The sequence below is a fragment of the Gracilinanus agilis genome, chromosome 3 (assembly GCF_016433145.1).
Source record: "Gracilinanus agilis isolate LMUSP501 chromosome 3, AgileGrace, whole genome shotgun sequence".
NCBI lineage: Eukaryota > Metazoa > Chordata > Mammalia > Didelphimorphia > Didelphidae > Gracilinanus > Gracilinanus agilis.
The window spans coordinates 15,141,833-15,168,814 of NC_058132.1; the positions used below are offsets into that span (position 1 = coordinate 15,141,833).

Genomic DNA, 26,982 nt, shown 5'->3' on the forward strand with positions numbered 1-26,982 from the left:
CAATCATAATCTTATTACATTCATATACCACAATGAACTCATCCATTCCTCAAGTGATAACTTTATTTCTTCACTGCCTGTTCTATCTAATTCCTTCTATTTCTTTTTCTGCTCTTATTTCTGTAACAATAGTCATGATAATGAGCATTCTTGCTTTATCCCAATATAATTGGGAAAGGTTTTTTTTTTTGTATTAAAGATAATGCTGATGGTTTTAATAAATGTCATTTATCACCTTAAGGAATTTGCCATTTATTCAGTTTTTTAATGTTTTTATAAGGAATGAGTCCTGTATTATGTCAAATTATTTTTTTCCTTTATTGAAATAATCATATATTTTCTGTTGGCTTTATTATTGATATGCTCAAAAGTGCTAATTGTTTCCCTAATATCGAACCATCTCTGTATTCCTTGCATAAAACCAACTTTATCATGGCTTATGATTCTTATAATATAATTCTGTAATTTCCTAGCAAGTATTTTATTTAAAATTTTTGCATTAGTGCTCATTAGAGAGATTGGTCTTTAATTTTCTTTTGCCATTTTGGCTCTTCCTGGTTTAGATATCAGACCATACTAGTGTTTTAAAAAGGAGTTTAGAGGGATTCCCTCTTCCCCTATTTTTTCAAGTAGTTTAAGCAGTATTAGAATTACTTCTTTAAATGTTTATTTATTTTCTGCTGAGAATAAACTGCTGATTTATTCTCCCTCAGGGCCTGCAGTTAGTTTTCACAGCAAGGCACACTGTCCAAGGTCAGAATCTCACTGTGAACTTGAACTGGTGATCTATACCCTTCCATCTATATCTCTTCTTGGTGAGAGCTCAGAACTATGAGGGGTTGGTGTGGGAGTCCTTTGCCGTTGGCTTAGGCAGATTCTCACGTATCACTGCTTGCCTGAGTCCCCAGTTCAAAATCTCAAGTAGAAATGCTTTTCCTAATTCACATGCTTGACTATTTCACCTCTCTTATTTGATAGATTCCAATGGTTTCTTATCACCTTAAGTATCAAATTTAAAAATCTTCCCTTTAAGTGGTGAGATCAAGTGGAATAATTACAGAGAATCAGGAGAAATAAGGAGAGTGTTTCATCAGAAATCCTTTAGGAGTTGATGAAATTCATGACTGAGGTTATTGCTTTAGAAAAAGGGTGGAAGAAGCAGTGCCTTTAGAAATATTAGGGATGAAATTGACAGAAATGAATTTTATATTAAATGGATGAAGAATGTAGAAGTGAGAATCAAAAATAATTTAGAAATTCAGACAAAGGTTGCCTAAAGGATAGCACTAACTATGGAGGTAAGGAAGAATAAGAAAGAACTTGTTCCGATGATGAGATAATAGAGGTTTATGTGTTAGCAGATTACTAATGTAAGAAAAAACACAATTAGGTGATGTAGCGGGTAGAGTGTCCAGACTGGAGTTAGGACAACTCACCTTCATGATTTCAAATCTGGCCTTAGATATTTATTAGCTGTATAAATAATCCTGTTTGCCTCATTTTCCTCATCTATAGATTGAGCTGGAGAAGGATATGGCAAATCACTTTAGTGTTTTTTCCAGGAAAAACCAATCACTTCAGTATTTTTGTCAGGAAAAACCCAAGTGGAATCACAAAGAATTGTACATGATTAAACAATAGCTAATTATATAAATTATGATTTAGATAATTTTTTTCAGATAACTCATAACATTGCTATGAGGCATGAGGAAGTACTTTAGAATGATTCCTTCTCCCAGCATAGGGTTTATGATTCACCCATTCCTGAGTGTTCCATTGTGGCCTAAGAAGAATCACAAAGCACTTGGGAATGAAGATGCAGCCCAGTAAACCAGCACTAGAGCTCAAGATGGAGAAGACTTCCACAGCTACCATAGTTTTCCCTTTGGTGCTCTGGTACGTGGGTAGGAAAGAGATCCAAACACTGCAGAACACAAGCATGCTGAAGGTGATGAACTTGGCTTCATTGAAGGTGTCAGGGAGATTTCTGGCCAAAAAAGCCACAGTGAAGCTCCCCAAAGCCAAGAATCCCATGTAGCCCAGGACAAGGTAGAAGGCAATGAGAGAGCCCTCATTGCACTTTAGAATCATGTGTTCCAGTTCTGAATATGTATCTATATCTGGGAATGGAGGAGAAACCAATAGCCAGATACCACAGAGAATCCCTTGAATCAGGGAGCAGACAAGAATGATAGAAATGGGGGCCCTGGAGCTCACCCACTTTCTACTCCTACTCCCTGGTCTTGTGGATTTGAAGGCTAGAATTACTATGAATGTTTTTGCTAAAATGGAGGACACAGCTATTGTGAATGTGATCCCAAATATTGTCTGTTGAAGTAAACATGTGGCTGAGGTAGGCTTACCAATGAAGAGTAAAGAAGACAGAAAACATTGACTTAGGGAGAAGAGCAAGATGTAACTGAGAGTTCGATTATTGGCTTTCACTATGGGAGTTTCTTGATGCTTCACAAAGATGCCAATGATTAGAAATGTCAGCAGACAAAAGGCCAGAGCTGTGCAGGCTAGAATCATGCCCATTGTGTCTTCATATCCCAGAAATGTTACCACCTTGGGGAGGCAACAATTTCTCTCCTTGTTTGGGTATTCATCTTCAGGACATTTGATGCATTTGTTCATATCTAAAGAGAATAACAAACATTCTCACTATGATAACTTCAGGCAGTCTTTATTGTCTCTTGCACAGGGTAATAGAATTTCTCAAACTGGACTTCTCAACTACAAAGGACACTCTTGATCCTTTCCAATTCTAAAAAATAACACAAATCTCATGCAATAAGTTTATCTAATACATCATTACCATTACTTCAGGCACTTGGGTTCTTCTAGTTGTTTTTACCCTAAAACTTTCTAAGAGTTGAATTATTTAATGGCTGAGGAAAATAATATCTTTTAAAATAAATATGCTGTGATGGCAGGCAGTCAACAAGCATTTTTTAAGCACTTACTAACCAGTCATAGTGATAAGCCCTATGTGTACACATACAAGCAGAAAAATAATATAAGGATTAAAAATTGTTGTGGTTGCCATTTATAAAAATTAACTCTTAAGTCATGAGACTGTTAGTAGCTTTAGTAACTTTATTATAGCAAGGTAGAGATAGTAAAGGGGGAAATGTAGGAAGGAGGTAGAAAATATTGCCTAACTAAAATACCCTAAGTCTGGATCTGACTGCCTCCAGATTGAAGAGAGCATCCCATCAAAGACAGGAGAAGAGGCAAAGAGCCAGTGTCTCTGTCCAGGATCTCCTCAACCCAAACGAGTCACCTAAGCCGAACTCCTCAAGCCACCAATGCCAAATCCAAGGCAGAATTGAATGCCTAATCAAGCTGCGTTGCACCAGGCTGAGCTGCAAAAAGACTGAGCTGCCAACAGACTGAACCACAAAAAGACTAAGCCACCAAAACAATGATCTGCCAAAAAAACCCCAACAACAACAACAACAAAACCCTGAGGGTCCCAAAGGTTCCCACTTATATGCAGTTTTCTCTACCCATTAGCTCTCCCCATCACATCTCAGGAATCAAAGTTTCTTAATTTGCCTGGCACTGCCCAGGAGGCAGTGCCTGTAGGATCCACCTCCTGTCTTCTGAGAGTGTGAACTTTTATCAAAAGGATCCCCGAGTTCCTGACTAAGTTAAAAGGGTGGAGCACTCCAAGTATTTGATTGATTAAGTTAAGATAAAAAATTCCCTTTCACACAAGGTATTGCAGTAAAATGAGAAAAGAGAACAAATAAAAGGGAGCAGAAAAGGAGAGTTTCATTTAGAGGTATTCAAAGGTAAGAAAGTACTTCCCTTGGATGTATGGTTTGAAAGGCCATTGATTCAAAAGCAAAGCCTGCAGAAGAATAAAGCAAAGAAGGGTGCAGCTACATGATATAGTGGATAGAGAGCTAAACTTGGAGTCAGAAGGACCAATGGCCAAATCTGGTCTCAGACACTTCCTAGGCGTGTAATCTTGGGCAAATCACTTAACTCTGTTGGTTTAGCCTTTGCACTTCTCTTTCAGAATTATCACTAAAACAGAAAGGAAGGTGCATTCCTTTTGGTTTATTTTTAGAATTAAGACTGAGGGAATTCTCATGTAGGAGCAGGTGGCTAACATGGCAAAAGAATGGTCTAAAGCCAGGTAATGAGGAAAGTTTAAGTGTAAGATTACCTAGACATGATGGCAAATTCCATTGAAAAGATGCAGAAAATACAAAGTATTAGAATGAGAATTTTCTATAAGGTAGACTACATAGAAATAGGATTCTCAATGTCTTTGTAATGATACTCAGTATATTAATGACATAGATATATTAAAAACTCTGTAAGACATATTTCTTAAATATAAGTTAATTAATTAATTAATTAAGAATATTTTTCCATGGTTACATGATACATGTCCTTTCCCTCCCCTCAACCTTCATCCCTCCCTGAGCTGATGAGCAATTCCACCAGGTTATACATGTATCATTGTCCAAAATCTATTTCCATGTCATTCATATTTGCAATAGAGTGACCATTTAAAGTCAAAATCCCCAATCATATCCCCATCAAACCATGTCTTCAAGCAGTTGTTTTTCTTCTGTTTTCTACTCCCACAGTTCTTTCAGTGGATGTGGCTAGCGTTCTTTCTCATAAGTTCTTCTGGATTCATTGCATTGCTGCTGGTAGAAAAGTGTGTTACATTCAACTGTGCCCTAATCTATCAGGCTCTGTGAACAATGTCCTCCTGGTTCTGCTCCTTTCACTCTGCATAAATTCCTGGAGGTCTTTCCAGTTCACATGGAATTACTCCAGTTCATCATTCCTTTTAGCACAATAACATTCCATCACCAACAGTTATCACAATTTGTTCAGCCATTCCCCAATCGATGGACACCCCAGCATTTTTCCAGTTTTTTGCCACCACAAAAAGCGCAGCTATAAATATTTTTGTATATGTATTTTTCCTTATCTCTTTGGAGTACAAACCCAGCAGTGGCATTGCTGAATCAAAAGGCAGGCATTCTTTTAAAGCCATTTAAGCATAGTTTCAAATTGCCCTCCAGAATTGTTGGACCAATTCACAACCTCACTAGCAGTGTATTAGTGCCACAATTTTTCCAAAACCCCTCCAACATTTATTATTTTCCTTTACTGTTATATTGGTCAATCTGCTAGGTGTGAGGTAGTACCTCAGAGTTGTTTTGATTTGTATTTCTCTAATTATGAGAGTTTGAGTTTTGATATCTTTATCTGAAAACGATTCATGTGCCTTGACCATTTATCATTTGAGGAATGGCTTTTTCGTACAATTGACTCAGCTCCTTTTAAATTTGAAAAATTAGGCCTTTTTTAGGGGTTTTTGTCATAAAGACTTTTCCCCAATTTGTTGCTTCCCTTCTAATTTTCTTTGTATTGGTTTTGTTTGTACAAAACCTTTTAATTCAATGTAATCAAAATTATTCATTTTACATTTTGTAATATTCTCTGTCTCTTCTTGGTCTTTAATTCTCTCCTTTCCCACAGAGCTGACATATGTACTAGTCTATGTTCACCTAATTTATTTATGAAAATTATACTTTATATTAGTCATTTACCCATTTTGAATTTATCTTGGTTTAGCATGTGAGATGTAGATCTAGATGTGATTTTTCCCATAGTGTTTTCCAATTTTCCCAGCAGTTTTTGTCAAATAGTGGGTTTTTGTTCCAAAAGGTAGGATCTTTGGATTTTTCATACAATATCTTGTTGAGATCATTTACCCTAAGTCTATTGCATTGATCCACCCTTCTGTCTCTTAGCCAGTTCCATATTGTGTTTTTATTTAAACCCTTGTACTTTCGGTTTATTGTCTCATAGGTGGAAGATTGGTAAGGGTGGGCAATGGGGGTCAAGTGACTTGCCCAGGGTCACACAGCTGGGAAGTGGCTGAGGCCGGGTTTGAACCTAGGACCTCCTGTCTCTAGGCCTGACTCTCACTCCACTGAGCTACCCAGCTGCCCCCAGTTCCATATTGTTTTGATGATCACAGCTTTATAGTACAGTTTAAGATCTGGTACTGCTAGGCCTCCATCCTTTACATTTTTTTTCATTATTTCTTTTGATATTCTTGATCTTTTGTTCTTCCAGATGAAACTAGTTATACTTTTTTTGTAAATCTATAAAAAAGTTTCTTGGTAGTTTGATAGGGAGGGCACTGAATAAGCAAATTAATTTGGGTAGGATTATTATTTTTATTATATTAGCTTGTCCTATCCATGAGCAATTAATGTTTTTCCAATTATTTAGATCTAGTTTTAATTGTGTGGAAAGTGTTTTATAATTGTGTTTGTATAATTCCTGTGTTTGTCTTGGAAAATCAATTACTATATATTTTATATGCTCAAGGGTAATTTTAAATGGAATTTCTCTTTCTAACTCTTGTTGCTGAGTTGCATTGGAAATATATAGAAATGTTGATGATTTATGTGGGTTTATTTCGTATCCTGCAACTTTGCTGAAGTTGTTGATTTTTTCCACTAGCTAGGATTCCCTAAGTAGAACCATTAGATCCTCTGAAAAGAGTGATTTCCTACTTTAATCCCTTCAGTTTCTTCTTTAATTGCTACCGATAGCATTTCTAGTACAGTGTTAAATAATTTTGGTGATAATGGGCCTCCTTGCTTCACTTCTGATCTTATTGGGAAGGCTTCTAATTTATCCCCATTGCAGATGATGTTTGCTGATGGATTTAAATATATACTGTTTATTATTTTGAGGAAAGGCCCATCTATTCCTATACTTTCTAATGTTTTCAATAGGAATGGTATATCCAATTTTTTGCCACCACAAAGATCACAACTATAAATATTTTTGTACAAGTTTTTTTCCTTATTATTTCTTTGGGGTACAAACCCAAAAGTGGTACGACTGGGTCAAAGGGTAGGCATTCTTTTAAAGCCCTTTGTGCATATTTCCAAATTGGCCTCCAGAATGGTTGGACTAATTCACAACTCTACCAGCAGTGTATTAGTGTCCCAATTTTGTCACATCTCCTCCAACATTTATCACTTTCCTTTGCTGCCTTATTGTCAAGTCTGCTAGGTGTGACATGGTACCTCAGAGTTGTTTCAGTTTGTATTTTTCTAATTAGGAGGGATTTAGAATACTTTTTCATGTGTTTATTGATAGTTTTTATTTCATTGTGTGAAAACTGCCTAGTGAGGTCACTTGATCATTTGTCAATTGGAGAATGGCTTGTTTTTTTTTTGTAAATTTGACTTAGTTCACTATATATTTGGGAAATTAAACCTTTGTCAGAGAGTTTTGTTATAAAAATATCCTCCCAGTTTGTTGCTTTCCTTCTAATTTTGGTTGCATTGGTTTTGTTTGTACAAAAACTTTTTAAAAATTAAATTTATTTATTTAGTTAAGTAATTTAGAATATTTTTCCATGGTTACATGATTCATGTTATTTTCCTCCCCTCCTTCCAGTCCCCTCCCATAGTCAACGAGCCATCCCACTGGGTTTTTCATGTGATCTTTGAGTCTACATCTCCAATCTTATCCCCATTGAACTATGTGATTAAGCAGTTGCTTTTCTTCTCTGTTTCTACTCCCACAGTTCTTTCTCTGGATGCAGATAGTGTTTGTTTTCATAAGTCCCTCAGAATTGTCCTAGATCATTGCATTGTTGCTAGAAGAGAAGTCTATTACATTCGATTGTGCCACAGTGTATCTGTCTCTGTGTACAATGTTCTCCTGGTTCTGCTCCTTTTGCTCTGTTTCAATTCCTGGAAGTCTTTTTCACATGGAATTCTTCCAGTTCATCATTCCTTTGAGCACAATAGTATTCCATCATCAACAGATACCACAATTTGTTCTGCCATTCCCCAATCAATGGACAACCCTCATTTTCCAATTTTTTGCACCACAAAAATTGAGACTATAAATATTTCGTACAAGTCTTTTTCCTTATTTTCTCTTTGGGTACAAATGAACAAGTGGTATGGCTGGATCAAGGGGCAGACAGTCTTTTAAAGTCCTTCAAAGTTCCAAATTGCCTTCCAAAATGGTTGGATCTATTTACAACTCCACCAGCAATGCATTAATGTGTTCCAATTTTGTCACATCTCCTCTAACACTTATTACTTTCCTTTGCTGTCATATTAACCAATCTGCTACATGTGAAGTGGAACCTCAGGGTTGCTTTGATTTGCATTTCTCTAATTATAAGAGATTTAGAACACTTTATTATGTGCTTATTGATAGTTTTGATTTTTTTTATCTGAAAATTGCCTATTCATGGCCCTTTGCTCATTTATCAATTGGGGAATTGCTTGATTTTTTTGTACAAGTGATTTAGCTCCTTATAATTAGACCTTTGTCAGAGGATTTTGTTATAAAGATTTTCCCCCCAATTTTTTGCTTCCCTTCTAATTTTGGATGCATTGGTTTTGCTTTAATGACTTGTTCAATTTCTTTTTTCTCTGATGGAGGGTTTAAGTATTGTATTTCCTCTTCTTATGCTGGGTAGTTTATATATATATGACATATATATATGTATATGTATATATATATATATATATGATATATAGCTTATCTCAATAAAATAGAGGAAGAGCAGATCAGTGAATTGGACATGCAAATAAAACAACCAGAAAAAGAACAAATTGAAAATCTCCAATTCTGATTTTTAAGACTTGGTTTTCTTCTGTCAGTTTTTGGTTCTCCTTTTTCAATTGGCCCATTTCTTCTTCCATCAGTGTCATTTCTTCTTGTGTTACTTTCCTTTCTTCTTGTATCCCTTTCATTTCTCTTCCCCACTTTTCCTTTACCTATCTTAATTGGTTTTTGAAGTCTTTTTTTAGTTCTTCCAGACTCCATGTCCAGTCCATATTTTTTCTTTAGGACTTTGCATGTGTTTTCTTTGCTTTTGCTGGCCCCTTCTGTGTCTCCACCTTGCTCTTTGTCTTCATAAAAATTCCTTAGAATTAGGTGCTTCTTTGTTTCTCATTTTTCCTATCTAATTATAGGTATGCTCTATTTTTCTTGGAGATTGAGGTACCCTCTTAAATTTCAGTTCTTCCTTGATGCTATTTTCAGCTTATTTTCTGAGTTGTTACTAGTTTTCCAGATGGTCTGAAGGCTGAGAGTTCTGATAGTCCCCTCCCCTTGCTGATTCAATTGACCCTTGAGATGCCAATAGCTTAAATACTTTCCTTGGGCTTGGGTGTAAGCTTTTGATCTCACTCTGAACTTGATCAGGTCAGGGATTGATCAAATTCTATCCCCAGGCTTAGGCTAAAGTTTTTGGTCTCAAGGTGTTCTTGATCCAATCATGCACACCCTTGATTGCCTTGTCCTGGAGTGCCACCCTTAGTTTTGGGCAAAAAGATCCCAGGGAGGTTCCCCCTGGGAACTTTGTCCTTACCCCAAACTGTGGATTATGTCCTCATCCCAACCCCAGTCTGGTATTCCTGGCTTCACTCTGGGCCTATGAAGATTGGCCCCTTTCAGCCCATATTGCCTTGGGTTGGGACTCTTGACTTTTCCACAGGTTTGAAAAGTCAAGGTGTGTGGTTTGGTTTATACTACTATTTGCCTAGGCAGGATCTTAGGGTCTGACTGTTAGCTTGAGATTAAGTTAAGGACTGTGAGAGCGGACATGGGGTGGGAGTTGAGTGGGAAGAATTGTGGTTTGCTCTTGGCTTGCTCTTTACTTGCTGCTATGCCTCCTACTAGCTCTGCTCCCCTCTCAACTCAGTTTCTCAGATTATCTCTGCCTACCTTTTGTGTTTTTCCTTTCTTGAAGGTTGTTTCACTCTGTCTCCTTTTTGATTCTTTCCCTCCTGTATTCAATTTTTCATGATATATTACTCTTGGTCAGAGAGGATTTTCATGGTGAAACAGAACTGCTATTCTAGTTACTCCTCCATCTTGGCTCTATCCCCAGAACTCAACATTGCCAGTTCTCAAGAGAACATGTATTTGAAGCAGGATCTTTTTAAATCATGAGAGAAATGTGAAAACAGAATTTATGCTTTTACTTGCTGAAATAATTGGCAGCATACAAAACCATGAATTGACTCTGACATTTCGTTTATTAATTAATGAATTAGTTTATTCATTCATTCATTCATTTATGCCTTCCATCTTGGAGTCAATACTGTGTATTGGCTCCAAGGCAGAAGAATGGTAAGAGCTAGGCAATGGGGGTCAAGTGATTTGCCCAGGGTCACACAGCTGGGAAGTGTCTGAGGCCAGATTTGAGCCTAGGACCTCCCATCTCTAGGTCTGGTTCTCAATCCAGTGAGCTACCCAGCTGCACCATACTCTGACATTTTAGCACAGAAATCAAAGATAGAAATGGATAAGGCAAATAAAAAGAATTCTTATCTTGCTTTGGATATATTTGTTTACATGCTATTTCCCTCATTGGTTAATAAGGGATATACTTATCACTTTAGTAATGATGTGGCACTGTGGCACATAATTATAATAAAATATTGCTTTTTGTGAGAAATAGCCATTATGATGAATACAGAAAAAAATGGAAAGATTTATTTGAATGGTCAGAGAAGGAAATTATCCAAGTGAAGAATAGAACAATAGTCACCAAACTCAAAAACAAAACAAAACAAATCCTGGCAGGGAACTCCCCACACTGAAAATAATCAAAGATGAAAGTTTCAAAAAGACAAAGAACAGTGTTGTTCTTTGTGGCCCTGAAAGTGGCCCTGAAAAATAGTTTTGAGAAAACATCTATCCTCACCATGCTTTTTTGCATAGGTGGGAGATCCAAAGATCTATTACCTTGCATATATTTTTAAACTTTTTTGATATATTCATTTATTTTGCTATTTTTTTGGCAACCAGGTTGTATAGTGGATCAACTACTTGTCCTAGACTCATGAAAACTCATAATCTTGAGTTCAAATCTGGCATTGTACAATTTCTAGTAGTTAACCCTGGGCAAGTCAGTTGACCCTGTTTGCCTCAGTTCTTCTATAAAATGAGCTAGAGAAGGAAAAGGTAAATTACTCCAAGATCTTTTCCAGGAAAACCCCCAAATATGGTCACAAATAATCTGACAGAACTGATCAATAAAACGTATTTTTTTCTTTTTAAAAATATTGTTACATGGCTTGGTTCTCTGTGAGGTGGGAGAGTGATGGATAATAAAAGAAATTTTGGTAATGTACAACCAAAAGATAGCAATAAATACTTTTAAATCATTTTAATCTTAAAAATGCTGTATCATCTACTTATTAGGGGAGACTTATGAAGGAATATTGGTATTTTCTTCTAATTAGGTAGAAAATTCTACTTATGCCAATACCAATTTTATTAATGTTGGGGCTATTACTTTTCAGGTTTACCATAAATTTTTCCCTGTGAATCATCACCACAAATATACAGGACATTCATATTTTCAAACTTTCAGTTCTCATCTCCAATTTTTGCTAACATTGTCCACTTTTCACTCCCAATTTTGTTTCCAAGGCTCTGGCATTTTTCCCACTAGTGTATCCAAATGTTTTTTTCAAATGAATCTCCTCTACAGAATGTATTTGACCTTGAGAGACTAATCAATTCTGTTCTTTCTTTCTCTGCATGACTCCTTTTTATAGCCAGGAGTGGGTGTTGTTTCTCTGGAAATACTTACTGGTCTGGTTAGAAATCTCCCCCTCTGGGCAAGGGATACACTCAAAGCAGCAAATGGGTTCTCCCTTGATGACAGATTTCAGATATCCAGGGTCACAATTCTCACTGCACAATGACTCGTGTTTCTGAACAAGAACGGAATTTTTTTGAGGCAGTTTGTCATTCAAATAGTCTAGAACATGCATAGCCATTTAGGAACTGATAGTTGTGAAACCACAAATTTATAGAATTTCTAGAGAAGTAATAGGTGGTCCATGTTTCTAGGGATTCATTCAATCAATTAAACAGTAAATATTTTTTAATTACATAATGTGTAACATATACTACACTAAGGTCTAAAAAATGTTAATTGAAGGAAATAACATACTATCTTAAAAAAATACAAAGAAAGTCAATTGACAAGCAGTTGAGAATTCTCAAATGTATTCAGATTTAAACCATATAAATGTATAAACACACACACACTATACATAACTACTAACAAACAAGTGACAGTTTTAGATCAGGTAGCAAATGAGCAGGTCTAAACAGATTGCTTTTAAATAATATTTATTTTAGCTATTTTTTATAAAATACTAAAATGTTTGCAAATTGATTTTCAAATAGTAACTCATATTATAATCATAAGAAATTTGAGATATTGATTCTATTATTATTCTCATTTTATGGATGATGGAACTGACAATGTTGAAGAGGCAGAGAGAGTTAAAGTAACTTGTCCAGGATTACAAAACTATTAAGTATTTGAGACAGGATGTGAACTCAGGTCATCCTGACACCATGCTCAACACTCTGTCTATTCTTGTAATTAGCTTCATACATTTCTTGGATTAAACAAAAACAGCCTTTTGAGCAAATCTTATAATGTTAAAATCTTATAATTTTGAAAATAGAGACACATATAGGAATTGATCATTAGCAAATAGCTGGTGATAAAGTCTGAGAATAGAGCAGGAATGCTCAGTAGAGCAGGAATATGGCTCCTCTGGGACATAATATTTGATTTTATATTTTTAAGGTAATTATCTACTGATTATGTGTTCACTATTTTGTTATCATATGCATTTAAATGACCTACATCTTAGGGAATGGTTCAAGATGGTCAAACTCTACTTACTCCTCAATTTGGATATGATTTTGTGGACATCAATAAAATGCATAAAGCTGCAGTCAAATTGAGAAACCTCCTTAGCATACCATGATATAATTTCAGTACATTTTAAAAAGTAGAAAATATTAAATAATTTGGGAATCTTCTAAGAATGAATAAACCACCAACTTGTTAGATAAGTCAAATCCATTTTGAAAAAAGAAAGGTTTTTCAAAAAGTTGAAATGAAAAATGGTATTGGACAAATTATAAGCTAAGTTATTTTGACAATTAGTAATGCTAAATGAAAAGTTGATAAAATGATAAAAACTAACCCAATCTCTCACCTTTTCCTAATGAAGTGTAACCTTTAAAATTAATTAAGATAATGAAGTGCACAAAAATATAATTGTGGTGCTTATCAAGAAATCTGACATCTATGAATAACACAAGTTTCAAATTTATAAGTATATCTGTAATAAAAATAAGAATAATGGTAGAAAAATGTAACATTATTTCACAAAATAATAAATGGTAAAAGAACAAATTAAAAATCCGAAATTAAATACCAAATTGGAAATCCTAAAAAAATTTAGATGAGACTAACAAAATGGAATGTAAGAAAACCATTGAATTAATAAAGAAAAACAAGTGTTGGTTTTGTGAAAAAGACAACAAATTAGATAAATAATTCATTGATATGAGAGAAAAAAGTCAAATGACTATCTTCAAACATTAGAAGGGTGAATTTAACACTAAAGAAAGATGAAATCATGACATTTATAAGGACATATTTTACCCAATGTGCCAACAAATTTAATAAGTAAAATGAAAGAATAGTTATAAAAATATAAATTACCTAGACTAAGAGAAAAGGAAATACGATATCTAGGTAAACCTATTTTAGAAAAATAACTGAACAGGACATAAATGAACTTCCTAAGAAAAAGTCATCAGTACCAGATAAATGTACAACTAAATTTTACCAATATCACCTAAATTAAATATCATCTAATTCCAAAATAAATCATTTTTAAAACAATTGGCAGAAAAGGAATCCTGAAAATCTCCTTTTATGAAGCAAATTTGATGCTGATATCTAATCAAAGATGAGAAAAAATGGAGAAAGAAAATTATAGGCCAATTTCATTAATGATATAAATGCAAAAATCCTAAGTAAAGTGTCATCCAGTCATACATACAATAATATATCTCAAAGATTATACATTAGGACCAAACAGGGTATATGGAAGTTATGCAGGTATAGTTTAATGTAAGGAAAACTATTAACATGATTTATTAGATCAATTAAAAAAGTAACAAAAATCATGTAATTGTATTAATAGATGCAAAAAATTTTGGACACTATTCAACACCCCTCCCATTAAAACACTTGAAACCATAGTTATAAATGGATTTTCCTTAGAATAAAAAAGGCATATGATTAAAACTATCAGAAAACATTATTTATGATGGAGATAAGTTAGAAACCTCCATATAAGAGCAGGAATAAAACAAGATGCCCATTATTGCCAATATTATTTGGTAATGTACTCGAAATGCTAGCAATAGCAATAAAAGGGGGAAAAGAAAATAAGGGAATCAGAATCAGCAGAGAGAATATAAAATTGTCTATTCACAGATTGATGACATAAATTTTAAAAAATCCTAGAGATTCAACTAAAATGTTAATTGAAACTGTAAAAAATTTTATTAAAGTAACAGGATTTAAAATAAACTCACATTAATGATTGGCATTTTTATATGTCTCCAACAAAGTTCTACAAGAAGAGATAATAGGAAATAACATCTAAATAAATCACGGATAGAATAAATACATAGGGGCAGCAAATTGAACAACAAAGAAGCTTCTAGAGTTGCATGTTGGAAGATAATAAGAGGGTGGAGTAAAGGATACTCCATGCCCCCAATCCCTAAAGATACACATGCAAAAAAAAAAAGAAAAGAAATCACCTCAAACCAAAAGAAAATTGAAGGAATATGTCTCACTGGGGTAAGAAGAAGATAGGCCAGGCAGCAAATGATCTGTGAGAACCAGCAGAACTTGGAGCAGTCAAACATGGCACAACTTTGCCAGAGGCCATGAAGGTAAAGAATGGGTAAGAGCCCAGCCAAAGCCACCATACAGACGTATAGAAGGCAGGAAACTTGCACTTCCTTGTGCTAGTAGAGCTCTGAGGCTACAAGAGAGGAGAGAGGGTGGCAGGCCGAACCTCAGGAAAAATCATACTACCATGTTGCAGCAGAGAATCTGAGATAACAGGCTACTTGGCAGGGGCAGGGAAACAGCAGAGTGGAGAGCAGCTCCCCACATGAAACAAGAGGGAGTGGCTATCAAAGGATGCTAAATATAGCTGGACAAAACAGCTGCAAACCTCCCCACAGTAAGCCAGCAGGGCCACCTCCCTGACAGGTGAACCATGAGAAACAAAGCCAGGTGAGCCTACCCCAAGTGCCAGAGAAAAATACTCTACAAGCCTAGTGCAGTGCACTCTCTACCCCAGAAACAGAAATATCTCAACAGATAGATAAAGCAATGAGGTGAGAAAGGAAACACACACACACACACACACACACACACACACACACAACTAGGAGAATTAGCAAAAGACAAATAATAATAAAATAATAATAACCTGACTTTTAAAAGTTAATTTAATTTCAGGGAAGTCCAAAATACTAACTCAGAAGAGGAAAATAATGCAAAAAAGGAAAATGTGAAGTCTTAAAGGAAAATGCAAAAAAATGTCAGACTCCAAAAGAACCCCTGGAAGAACTTGAACAGAAGTTTAAAAAAGAGAATTAAGAGAAAAAGTAAACAGTTGAAGCAAAAATTCACTGAAGAAATCAACTCTCTCAAAGCTAAAATTGTATAGATGGAAAGGGAGGCACAAAATATACTGAAAAAATGATTCCCTAAGGAATAGAATGGGACCAATGGAAATGAAGACAAAAAAACGTAGAAAACAACTTTAAATATTAGGATTAGCCAAATGGGAAAAAGAAATACAAAAACTAAATGAAGAAAACAATTTTCTTAAGATTGGAATTGGATAAAAAGAAGCTAATGAAACCACAAGACACCAGAAAACAATAAGACAAAATAAAGAAATGAAAAAAAAGTTGAAAATCTTAAACATCTCACTATAACAACAAAGAAAACCATTTATAAAAATCATATCAAAATAGAAATCAGAGAGCGAAGGCACAAGCAGAATGGATAGATAAAGAAAGTTGGAGAAACAAAGGCTTATCAAATTTATTCTTAGATATTTGTTAACTGTGTGATCCTGGGAAAGATACTTAATCCTCTTTGCCTTAGTTTCCTCATATATAAAATGAGTTGGACAAGGAACTGACAAATTAATCCAGTATGTTTACTTAGAAAACACAAACATGAGGCCATGAAGAGTCAGACATTACTGAAATAAATGAACAATAAGAAAAAATATTACAGAGAAAACTATAGGTCAGACAATATAGAATGAGAATTCTCCCATTGAGAATGAAATAACTCAACTTAACTGACCCCACCCAAGGGGAAACTCCCTGAAATCTCTACAGCAGTAATCTGGACAGGAATATTGAGAATACTACCAGATCTTCTCATGTTTTCCTACAGTATTTTTCCTTCAATATCCTGAAGTATTGTTTTCCTCTTTCATCTTCTTTCTCAAAAGTGAAAGTCAAAAGCACTGAAGGTTCCTCACCACCTGAAGAATTCCAAAACTTGAGAAATCCCAAAGAGGACTAGTCTTTATTTTTAAACAATTATTTCCCTATAGTGATGGGATGTGTGTGTGTGTTTGTCCTTCATACTGAAAGAGGACAAATGATCAAAATGACATCATTTTGCTAAATTTGGCTTGCACACATAAATTGGATTTAAGTGCATATTTGCAAAAAGCCATCAGCTTCACTCTTTCTTTTGAAGTATTCAAAGACCAGTGGTATGAAAGAAGTCAAGACAAATGGTGAGGAGTTTAACCAAGCTCTGAGTGCTCATATAATCTGCTTCTGTTACCCTTTGAATAAATGGTTTTTATCTGACCATCCCACTGGAGAAATCTTCATATGCCTGGGGTAGTCACCACTCCCCCAACTCACCAACATTTTTGAGCACTGTTGATTACTCTCAAACTTGTTTAGCCTGACTCCTGAAATGGTTTACTGGAGTGTGGCCATTATTCATACTATGGCTTCTTTGAGCCACAGGTGAGAGCTGACCGGTAAATGGACATTAAAGAAGGAAAGCAGCCCTGAAAAGGGATTGGCAAGCCTTCTCACTGAAGATATTAGTCTTCTCTGATCAATAGTACTATATATGTATGTATACATATATACATGTGTGCATATGTATACATTTATATAAACCAATATACATATTTATTGATTACTCATGTCGTCAAATAAGATACAACTCCATATTAGTCATGTTGTGAAAGAAAACAGACCAAAAAAAGAAACATGAAGAAAGCTATTTTTTAAAGTATATTTCAATCTACATTAAGAGTTCATCAGGTTTTTTTCTCTCATAGGTCATTTGGAATTGTCCTGTATCATTTTCTTAATCAATGAGACAGCTGATAACACTTAACAATATTGCAATTACTTTATAATGTTCTTCTGGTCCTACCCACTTTACTTGGCCTGAGTTCATGTAAGTCTCCAAGAAAATTGGTCTTGAAGAATTCTGAAGGGGACAGGTGGAGACCTAAGGCTCTCTTGGGGTTCTTACCAGCCCTGACCCATCCTTCATACAGGGCAGGACATTCATTTCCACCAGTCAGTCCATTCAAATGGATTTTGAGACAGGGATTACATTTGGATTTCTTTTGCATCAAAATAAAATCATTAAACACCATCCTATATAAAATATCTATTGTGGAGCATAATTTTTTTCCAATTAAAAAAGGCCACCATTCTACAATTTACCACTCCCAAACCCTCTAAGAGCCCATATTACTCATGATATGCAAACAAAAAATTGAAGGACGTTAAATATGTCTTGTCCATTCACAACTTAATTTATTGACTTTTTCTATTTTTTATCTTCACATTTCTTGCAGAAAGTAAAAATATCAACACTTATTTATATATTTCATAGAGGTAAAGAAAAAAAGGGAAACCAAAATCTCTTTTGATAGATTCTCTTAGGTACACACCCTTAGAAAAACCATTATGTGAGTTACTACTCACCTGCATGTGAAATTGGGTCCACTCTATGATATTCTCATTGATGCAAAAATCTTTACCGAGGGGAGATTGAGGAATAAACTCTCCTATTTTCCTCAGAACTTCTCTACCGTTTCTCTGTGCCACAAAATTGTTAATATCATAGTTTGCCTCAGGGATCCTTTTCTCATCCATGAATACCTGATCTCCAGCAGTGTTGTTAAACTGTATGTTTCTAAGATGGGAGTGAAGCTGAATGAAAAGAGAATTTGTAAGTAACAATTCAATACAGGGATACCCAAACTATTTTGACCTGTTCAGACAATCTTTTTCTCCACTCAGGCTCACATAAGGATGATCATAATCTACATCTCACCCTGACCACCCACCAAGAAGTCTACTTCCTTCATTGAACCTTTTCAATTTATTTATTTGATCAAAACTTTCTATAACCTATTTGTCGCTATGCCTCACTTTACTAAACTTATTCACCATCTTTGGTGGGACTTTTAATTCCTTTTTTCCTCATGTCTTGTCAGGATATTAGAACTATGAGGATTATCTTACTTTCCTCCTTTTCAAATCTTTCCTCCATTGTTAGTCTTTTAAATTCTAAAGTATCTTATGCTACCAAATCCTTTGCCCTTTGACTTATTTGCACTCATATCTTGCTAAAGCCCAGCAATCCAATTTACCCTATGCTGTTCAGAGCTAGAAAGTGTCATGCACATCTCTGTACCAAGTACCTGATAAATTGATATTAGTAAACTGCATCTGAACACTAATAAAAGCATGGAAGCCCTTTAATTCATTTGTAATTAATTTCTTTTCTTATTCCCCACATTAAATTTCTGCTTTCCCTAAGGCTCCCATATCTCCTTTGTCCCATTTTACTTAGCTCAGCTTCTCAACTCTTTATTGAGAATATTGAGGACATAAAAAGTTAAAATATTCCTCATAGAATCAGAGATTTACAAAATGATTTCTAGAAAAAGCCTTGAAGACCACCCCTTGCAACACCATCATTTTACACATGAGCATAGTGAAGGTCCAAATACTGAAGTATATTTACACATTTAACACGTTTCAGAGAAAGGATTTAAACCCTTATTTTCCTGACTCCATATCTGGTGCTCCTGTGTCACTTAGCTCATCTTAAAACACTTGACATTATTTCCTACTCTTTCCTCATTTTCTCCAGTCATGGATATTAAAGGGATCTTTTCCCTTTCCAACCTCATTTAATGTCATCTTCATTTCATATCTTTTCCTCACCTTCTCCAGATCCTATATCAATTATTTTTCTCTTTTTAAATCTTATATTTTCCTAAGTCTTGGGGTTCTTGCCTACTTCTTTCAAATATGCTTCATCTACTCTAATATTTTAAAAAACAAGTATACTAAACTGCCCAAGATATTTTCCCCCATATTTTTCCTCTTTCAATTTCAATTCTAGGAGGGGGAACAAACAAATGTCTTTTCTCCATGATAGCATCTCCTCCTTCCAGTCACAACACTTTTTTTTTGATTCTGCTGTCATCACTGAACAACAAATCTATCTCCAAAGTCCCCTGTGTTTCTTATTCCTTAAGCAAATGTTTCCTACCTCTCCACAGATTTTTACTGCAACTGCTTTACCTCTTTTGTATCCTCTACTTTCTGTATGATATGGTTCCTTTCCTACTTTCTTCAAACATACTTCATCCACTGCAGTCCTTTAAAATACCTAACCTAAATCTCAGTACTGCCCTACACCAAGCTATTATATCTTTCCTTCCCTTATTATTCAAATTTCTTGGAAATAGCAACAATAACAAAACAATACTCTCTTTACTAAACACTACAACTTCTGCTCCCATCACAGAAAAATTTTAAAGTGAATTCCGACATCATAATAAAGAGTAAAGGCTCTGTCCAAAGTTATGTGTTCTCTTAATGGTCAAATTTGACAATATTCATCCTTCTTGAAATCTGATATATTTAAACTGGAAACCTTTCTCTCCAACTGGTTACTCTCTCCCCGCTTGGTTTCTGTAATATAAATGCATCTTGGTTCTCTTTCTACTTATCGAACTTCTCTCTCTCTCTCTCTCTCTCTCTTATCTTTATAACATCCAGAAACAGCAAGCATTTCATAGGATTCTGACCTAAATCCATTTTTTCTTCTCTTTATACTCTGCTTCTTGGTAACTCCATCAGGTCTAAGAGTATAATTTTCATTCCTATGAAAATATCTTAGTTATCTGTGTATTCCAGACTCAGTTGTTTTCTACATCTCAGTTTCTTATAATTCCAGGCTCTCTCAAATACTTCTACCAAATTATTTTCCTTTAATCGCACATTTGACCATATTGGACCTTTAAAAACCCAATTCCAGTAGTTCCCTATTGCCTTTAAAGTAAAATATTAACTATTATGTTTATCTTTCACAATACAGACTGAAAGAGCATTTTTCATGTCTTGATATCTCACTACCACTCTCCCACTCTGAAAATCTAACCAAGAAATCCTTTCTGTTTTTTCCATGAGACATTCTACCTCTCATTTCTGTGCTTTTGCTGTGGTCAGCTCATGACAGCTAGACTATACATCCTCCTCTCTTCTGCACCATTGAATCCCTCCTTTCTTTCAAGATTTAAATTAAACTATTTTTTTCTTGAAATCTTTTCTGATTCTGTGAGTTTCTAGTGAGATCCATTCCAAATTATGTGATACTTAACTACTTTGTATTTATTTGTACTTGTTAATATTTCCTAGGGAGAAAAAAATATATGTATAAATTTACATATACATACTATAGCATTTAGTGCATTAAGATTTGCAAAATATTGTTTATGTATTATATAAATTGATTATGCTCTGTGAGGTATTATGATTTTCTTTATGATGAAGATGATAGGAAAAATGAAGATGAAGAAACTGAGGACAAGAGAAATTAAATGATTTATTAAGGACAAAAGTCTCAGGAAGTCAAGAAAAATTGAGTAAAAATACTGCCTCAGACATTGAATATTTATCTCTGTCTCTCTGTCTCTTTCTCTTTTCTTCTCTTTCTGTTCATCCTCCTACTCCTACCTTTCACTCTCTATGTATATGTGATTTTGTGGGTTTATGTAATACAAATGCACACAATGACATGTAAGTGAAAAATATCTATCTGTGTGTATATATGTATTATACTCAGGTGTTAAAGATGAAGATATTCTTGTTTATAAGCCTATATATCTGGCTTTTTTGAATACTATATTCTAAGATCTCCTCTTCTTTATTCTAGAAGTTTTCATATCTTGCATATGCTTCCTAACTGCTTCCATGGTACTTGGTACTTGTTCCATGTCATGTGGTATTGATTTTAGGAGATTATATATAGACTTTTATAACTTTGCTCTGAATTTTGATTGACTAATAATAGAGCATTTCTGGTTTTAACTTTTTAAAGTATAGTGTCCATTTTGTATAAATGTATATCTATCTCTATATACATATAAATACACACATACATATAAATATACAAACACATATATACACATATACACAATATATATATGTTTATATACATATACATACATATATATAATGTTTTTCAGGCACTGTTACATACATACATATATAATTGTTTTCCAGTAGTATAACAATTCCTATATTACTCTCTCTTTGATAGCTTTTCCAGATTTTTGTCTTCAGTCTCTGCTATGGTTTGATTTTGTTCTTATATATGTATATATTTTCATATATGCATATGTATGAAATATATACATATGTATATATATTCATATATATATATTTTTTCCTGCCTCATAGGGCACTGAAATTTTGACTGGTCTATTTAGAGCTTTCTAGGAATCCATTATATATATAGACTTAGTATTTCCTCTTCTAAACTTTTTTTTTTCCTTTTTCAATTCTTTTAAAAAAAGCTTTCATTTCATTTCCCCCCTCTTGTGTCATTCATCTTTGGTACTAATATAGTCTTCATGGAAAACAAACAAATAAGCAAATACCTTTTTCCCCTTTAAGTCTATTCTTGTCATTATTAAATAATCATCAATCATTTCAAGTATTGGATAGTGTTTCCTTTGTTTGACTCATCTCTGCAATTTTCAAACTTTTATTGGGTCTTTTAATAAGGCCTCGAGTCTTTCTCCATATTAGCTTTGACCTAGGATATACTATCTTCCTTGATTTAACTTTGGGTCATTTATTTTACTCTACTGGCATTGGCCTCAAAGAATCAGGTTTCCCTGGATTTTAGAGGTTAAGAAATTGGATCCTTCCTGCCCTTTCTTTTACTTGAGGGATGTTTATTTGAGATATCAAAGTCACTGGAGTACTCACACATGGATTATCCATATATGAACTCTGGGGCTTTGCCCAATACCACTTCTAAGAAGCTTGGGGATTTTTAATTGTGCTGGTTCTTTTTGACTGGTTTGATGTCCTTGACTCTTCTTGCTTCTGGACACAAAGGTTTGTCACCTAAATTAGCGTTGGACTCTCCCTGGTAATGAGTTAATATATGTCACTAAAATTACCTTTTATGGCAGCTGATTTTCCTATTGCCTGTATGTTTTCCTCCCCTAAAGAGACCTGAGATGGACAAATTCAGTGCTAATTTTCATTTGATTTCTTGGATCTTTCTTCAATCTGGTGGGAACTTCAGAGTTTTGCTGACACAGGAATGTAAAAAATGTACGATTTGTTTCTTCTTCAGAAATCCATTTTAGATGTAAAACTTTTTCAATTTAGACCTGATTCTTACTCTTCACCTTTTAAATAGTTTAAAGTTCTAATCCATGTAATTAGGTTAAGCTTCATGGTCCATTATTTCAAAATCTGCCCTTCTATTTTATGTCAATGAAAACAGTACTTGCCTTTCTCTAATGCTGATTCAGCTCTCAATATTTCAGATATCACAGAGAGCAGCAGAGTCACTAAATCTATTAACTCTTTCTGTAGAACTTTTCTAATTCATTGTCCTTATAATCATATTGTGAGGTATGTATCACAAGATTTTTCCATGCTTTGAAGATGAGATAACAGAGGCTCAACATGGTTCAGTAATAATAGTAATAAAACTAAAATTAGTAATATCAATAATGGGAATCCATTTTCCACATAGTTAAAATGCATTTGAAAATTAGAAGAGATTACCTAGCCTATCAATTCCAACCTATTCTCACCATAATATACAAAACACACTGCCCAGCTTCTGCTTGAAGACTTTGGAAAGAAATCCTACAATCAAAGAAGGAATTTCATTATATTTTTGTCCACATTGGAGTTTCACACAGTTGCTGCTTTTCTTACTTTTTCATTTACTTATTGTTCTTTTTCTCTTGATTTCAAACCTAAATGATCTTGTTTTAAAAACTTAACCATAAATCTTAGTTCTGCCCTTTGGAGTCAAATGAAATAATTCTAATCCCTTCATAATATTATAAATATTTAAAATAATGTTATAAACCTTGAAGTATTTGAACACCACCATTGTTCATCAGTCCTTCCTTCTCCCACAAGCTAAAAATGCGTAGTCCATTCATTGAACCAACTAAGTCATGATTTCAAGACACTTAATTATTCTGGTTACACTCTTATGAACAACATTCAACTAACTAATCAAAGTTCATCTTTACTTATGATTTGCAGAACTGAACACAACATACCTTAGTGTACTGACACCAGTATAACCTAGCTCTTCTCACGCTATTATTTATCCTTAACCTAACAGCTAAATACTACATCTACCAACATTGGGAAATTCTTGTGCTATAGATATTTTTTGTGCCAAAATTTTCCTTGACAGTCTGATGGAGCTTATGGGTTCCTTCTTAGGATGGAATTGCAAACAGTTGCATCTTCTCACTGAAAACTTTTTTTTTCAATTTTGTATAAAGTCATTGAGATTGAAGTTGCACTGGCTTCATTTCCCCTTTCCAAACACTCATACCTTTCTCTGCAGGTCCTCTAAAATATGTAGATATAGAACCCAAAGATATGTAACCTCTTGTTAGATTCCTCCCTAAGCTCCTGTTGTCTTGGCATGGCTTTTCTAATCATGACTGAGAATGACCTCTGTAAGAACCACAATTGCCATCATTAAAGCAGAAAAATAAAGGATTGGTTTTTACAGTAAAATAGGTGAGAAGCCATTTAGCTGAGTGACTCACTAACTCGCTACTCCTTTTCCTAGTCTAGGAATCAGATAAAAGTTTGGAAATGTGTACTCTGGTTTTATAAATGAAAACGTACCTTCCAGGGATATATGAGTAGGCTGTCGCCTTCTCTCAGGGATTCCATTTCAGTTCTGGTTACGAGCATTTTATGGAGAGCCCAAGCCACAGCATACACTGCATTGTAGATAGTGTAACTTTGAATAGACATAGACATGTCAAAATACCGCAAAGGCAGAATCTCTAAGGATGCATTTTGTGAACAATCTTCTCGTACATGGTTTCCATCCTTAAATGGACATCCAAAAGCTGAGTTCCAGAATTTTTTGAGGAAAATATCTTTTGGGTATTTGGCAGGTTTAACTGTTCTTAGGAAAGATTTGAAATTTGGAATCTCTTTGGTCTGACTTGAAAATGTCAGAGCTCTATTAAAAATATTGTATTGTGTATGACGGGGTCTTATGGTGAAATCCCACTGAGAAGTAGTAATCCACACTTTTCTGAATGTGAAGTAAAGCATTTGTATATGATGCATGATCCTTAGTGAATTGTTATCTCCATAAATAACAACAACACTGGCAGAAAGTCCTCCAATTCTTGGCATTATGTAATTATATGGAGTAAAATTATATCTCTCACTGGCAGGGATCTTCTCTATAAATGTCAAGCAAACACCGTTCCTGTCCATCTCTTTTTTTATGTCCCAGAGGAATGTTTCACCCTTGGTATCATCTGAAATCATCAGTCCCACCCATGTCCAATTGAAATGTACTATCAGTCGGACCATTCCCAGAGGAAGAGTGGAATCCTTAGGTGTTAATTGATAAACACTTGGAAAATGGACCTTGTTGCTCAAGATGGAATCAAAAGGACCATAGCTAATCTGTATGAGAAGAAAACATGATCTCTTTTGTGACTGAAGAGTGGATTCAAGAAAATCATAAAGCAGAACAAAGTCTTTCTATTTTCTTAACATCATCTCGATTTCCATTGAATCAAAACAGCATTTCTGGAATTCAACCCAATCTCTTCCCTGCCTTTATTGTCTCCTTTTCCATTTAAAAGGCTCAATTGATCCCTAAGGAAGTGACAGACACCTGTGGCCAAGTGCTATATCCTCCCAGAAAGCGGGCCTAATGTATCCAACTAAATGTTTCTTTCCTGAACCCAGAGATTTTTTTTCAGACAAATTTGTTTGAATCTCACATTTGCCTCAGTTCTGCCTGACACTCTATAATACTTTGAAGTATCTCAGATGCTGCAAGTTATTCAAGGTCATCAGAATTTTAAGCATGCCACTTCAATCTGCCTGATCCGTTATTGAGCACAATGTCTTCATTTGTAAGGAACTTTACAAGTACTAATTGTTTCTGGCTGAATTGCATGGGTACACACACACACACACACACACACACACACACACACACACAACTTTGAAATGAATTACATTAGAATATATATTATACACATATTTATGTACACATATGTAATACAAAAATACATAAATATTTTCACCAATTTAATTCATTGCTATATTGCATAATAATAAATACATACATAATGAACAGTCAAAATATAATGTGAGGGATAAATCCTAGTAGAAAGAGCAATTGGGATGACATATATCTTACTTGTCTATCTTCTTTCTCTGAAAACCAACTGTAAGAATAATTCTAGAAAAAAAAAGAATTCCTCAGTGTTTTCAGTGTAACATATCAAGCTTCATGCCTGTGGTATTACCCCCTAAAACCCATCAGTATTCTCCAGACAGTCTAGGCTATTTTGATCATGGTACTTACCTGTGGAAATCTGTAGAGTCCAAATACATGGGCCATTTGGACTGACAATTCAGAAGTGCCTCCTCCAATGACAGCTATAGTCTTGGCCAGCTTCTCACAGTTGTAATTTGGAACAGCCAGTCCCTGCCCTGACAGCCACATTAAAGAGCTCTCCAAGGTTCTGGCATCGCTGTGGTATGTGTTATATATATGATATCCAAGAGTCATATTGGGTAAAAGATTGGGGTCCTTGTTGATCTCCTCTACAGCAAACACCAAGGCCAGGACCTGGTTGTAGTGTTTTTCCTGCAACCTCGAATGATATCAATAGTGTAAGTACACAGGAATGTCTTCTGTCTTCAAAGAGATGATTTCACAAAGAGGTTGCTTAGTAGGTCTTTATAATTTTAGAATCTACAATTCATGCAATTTACTCGGTGTGATTCAGCTAGCTAACTAGCAATTTCTCTTTAATTCCTATTTTGCCCTCTTCTACTAATGTCACTCTCACAGTAATACACATTCATATAATATAATATATATTTACATTCTTCCTATTTGTCTATCATCAATCCTAGATATTACCAAGCTACTCATCTCTGCCAGAAGGAAACACAAAATAATAACTTTCTCAAACAAGAAAGAAAATATAGAAACTGGAAAACAATATAGAATCTAAAAACACAAAGAAAATCTAATATATTTTAAAAGACTATGAACCAATCTTTTAATCAACAGCAAAAATTTATCAAGGACTTACTATGGGTCATGGATTAAACTAAGTAACCAAGAATGCAAAACAGAAGAACAAGAAAAGAAAGTAGACTTCTGACACCAAAGAGTTCACAACATGATGAAGACATTATATGCATAACATATCACCCAAAATATACATGCCCAAGGTTAATTGTAAATGATCTCTGAATGACAATATTAGCATTCAGATGGTTACAGAAAGGCTTCTTGCAAAAAGTGACATTTTTGTTAAGGCTTAAAGGAAATGAATGAATCCAGAAAGTGAGAATGTGAAGGGAGAGTTTCCCAGGGATGGGAGGAAATCAGTGAAAATAGAAAAGTAGGGAGATGAATCTTGTGTGAGGTATAGTAAGTAA

The 26,982-nt window shown here is 34.7% G+C and overlaps 1 protein-coding gene across 1 annotated transcript; it reads right to left on the reverse strand.

The window, feature by feature from the left end:
* Positions 1–1,695: 1,695 nt before the first annotated feature.
* On the reverse strand, positions 1,696–26,167 carry LOC123239895 (vomeronasal type-2 receptor 26-like). Its single transcript, XM_044667218.1, has 5 exons — positions 25,892–26,167; positions 24,172–24,975; positions 17,947–18,174; positions 11,639–11,762; positions 1,696–2,639 (listed from the first exon to the last, which is right to left on the reverse strand). The coding sequence occupies exons 1-5, from the start codon at positions 26,096–26,098 to the stop codon at positions 1,696–1,698; spliced, it is 2,307 nt and encodes a 768-aa protein (XP_044523153.1). The 5' UTR covers positions 26,099–26,167.
* Positions 26,168–26,982: the final 815 nt, after the last annotated feature.